The sequence below is a fragment of the Cydia fagiglandana genome, chromosome 17 (assembly GCF_963556715.1).
Source record: "Cydia fagiglandana chromosome 17, ilCydFagi1.1, whole genome shotgun sequence".
Lineage (NCBI taxonomy): Eukaryota > Metazoa > Arthropoda > Insecta > Lepidoptera > Tortricidae > Cydia > Cydia fagiglandana.
Window position 1 is genome coordinate 3751443 of NC_085948.1, and position 2488 is coordinate 3753930.

The following is a 2488-nucleotide window of genomic DNA, read 5'->3' on the forward strand; positions in this document are numbered from 1 at the left end:
AATTATTTTATTGCTTATCATAAGATAAGTCACATTTACATTCATGTAGATATTCAAACATTTATGTAACTAAAATCTTCAACACATAATTCTAAAAATAAATATGATGTAAAAATAAGTGACTAAAACATCTTGAAAGATTAGAATGAGTTCACAAAATTATATTTAATTGGCGTGCTAGTGGCAAAACAGAGCTACTGTCTGTAAAAAATAATGATGTCATTGTGAGCAAATGAAACAGATTAAATTCTGAAATGAACATGGCATTTTTCGTTTGTAATTATAAATATGGAATATTAAAAGTGTTGTTACCTGAAGATTTGTTCAAAGTAAGGACTGCAGGCGGATAGAACGAGCTTGTGGGCCTTGAGCGTGCCATCCCGGCAGGACAGGGTCACGTCGGCCAGCGCCGACGACGAGTAGATGGTAGTGAAGAGCTGGCTCAGGTTTTGCAGGTGGTTGTTCCACTTGAGGTGGAACGTCTTGTCGCTCACCAGCCCCTGCATCTGGACACCACAAACACTCCAATCACGACACCGATAAATCACCACACCGCACGATTTTCCTACCGGAGTATGATGAATAAATCGACAGTAAACCGACTCTGCTGCGACCGCTACATAAAATTATAATTATTACAACTTATTTTTAGAACGATGCCCGTAAAAAACACTATACGTACGCGGTATGACAGTGTAATATATTGTAGGTACGCGCCGCCGAGGGAATTTATAGCTATATAAAATATCTTTTATATTTTATTCAACATGTACGGAATTTTTGACACAAATCAACACGTTACCGGTGTCTTACCTCGAATTCACACTTCCGACTTCCCGATTTTTCACAAATAACACCGACACATTTCACAAAATTAAATAAAATTATGTTACACAGAAAGCCGTGTCGTAAAATAACAGAGTGGGGCACGCCGTGGCCCCCTCCTTGCCCCGGCCCCCTCGCACACAATCAATATACGGAATATGAGAGCGCGGCGCGCCCCCTCGCCCCCCGCATGCTTTATTATACCGTAATTAATATACACAACTTTAATTTTGTAGACTACACGCACACATTCTAAGATGAATTATTATTATACTTTGATCTTGTAATAAAATTTAGTTTCTGAATACAAGTACATATTCGTTGTAGTGATTTGAAAAAAGTTTAATTAAAAAAAAACACTTTGTATTGGCTTGAGTAATTACAGTAGAAGTGCATTAATGCACCGAATGTTATTTATTAAGTACACATTTAAATGAAATATGTAGACATTATTTTAAGATAAAATAACATTTTACTATTTTTACTCGTTTGTGTACATTTCAACCCAACTTGGGCCCCTTCCTTAAATTACATCGTTAGTGGGAAGTATGTGTGTAAAAAAAGTACTTCAATCTCTTTTCACAGCGCGCACACATATAAAGACCTGAGAATAGGCCGATTGTTATTCTTCTTTTTATTAGATTCCATACATTCGTTTATATTATAGATCCATTCGAGTGAGCAATGTTTTATTACTGTATAAGATGTATAAGTATGTAGTCGGTCTGGAGTTATATTATATTATTTATATCTCTCGAGTTGAAAGAGAAGGGCGCATGAGCGGTTGCATGAATATTAAATTATTTATGTTACAAATATACCTACGTAGCTATTTGCCTCGATGTTTGTAGATGTGGGGGTGAAGAATTTTAAAGGTGCTAAGTGATGATGCACTTTGGGCATACAATCTACCATCTACCTACCTGCTGTGTAAAATAGTGTGAAAAAACCAAAAAGTTTATTAAGAATTATTTTATATTAAATAGTCGTTTAAAAGTACATATTAAGTCAAAATCAGTTCAAACTCAAAGGAAAATATCATCAGTTTTCGTTTTCTAACATACTTAACATCAAAAACTAGCGGTTCTTGGTATATTAATAATACTAGGTACGTAACGATACAATGTATTAAGATACCCCACACATCGACATGAAGAAAAAGGAAGCACACAACAAAGTAAACTACACACATACACGTAATGGTAATTACACGAATAGGGCATTTTGCTTGTACTAACTACAATGTATGTACTTTTTGTAATTCCTTCGTTCGGGAGTAGCCTTTCTTTATAAGTCTGGCGTCTTTTACTATTTCTGTTGTATTTGAAGATTCTGAAGTGATTTTTAAAATTAAAAAAATAATTTATATAAACATTATTGGACTTGTCTTTGATGAATAATACTGTTCATGACGAAATACTACATGCAAAAGTAAAGTTTTAGCGCTAATTGATATCAACGGTTGACATTTAATTATGTAGCTAAAATTTTAAAACTGTCACATAATTTTAAATGTCTATCGGTATCGGTATCGGTATTCAAAAATCGCAAAAAATCTATCGATTATTACCATAGACAAGGTACCTGTCATTATTCGTTCGATTCGTTCACTTGCCTCATCTGACAGGTTGTCAATTGTCATATTTCGCTTCGTTTGTCTTGT

General features: G+C 34.6%; 1 protein-coding gene across 1 annotated transcript in view; it reads right to left on the bottom strand.

The window, feature by feature from the left end:
* Positions 1–1114, bottom strand: part of LOC134672992 (zinc finger and BTB domain-containing protein 7A-like) — a 48178-nt gene extending 47064 nt beyond the window's left edge. Inside the window, exons 1-2 of the mRNA XM_063530951.1 lie at positions 814–1114; positions 313–506 (exon numbers count right to left, since the gene is read on the bottom strand). Coding sequence (XP_063387021.1) covers positions 313–506 — 194 coding nt within the window. The 5' untranslated portion in view covers positions 814–1114. The remainder of the gene's footprint in view (positions 1–312; positions 507–813) is intronic.
* Positions 1115–2488: the final 1374 nt, after the last annotated feature.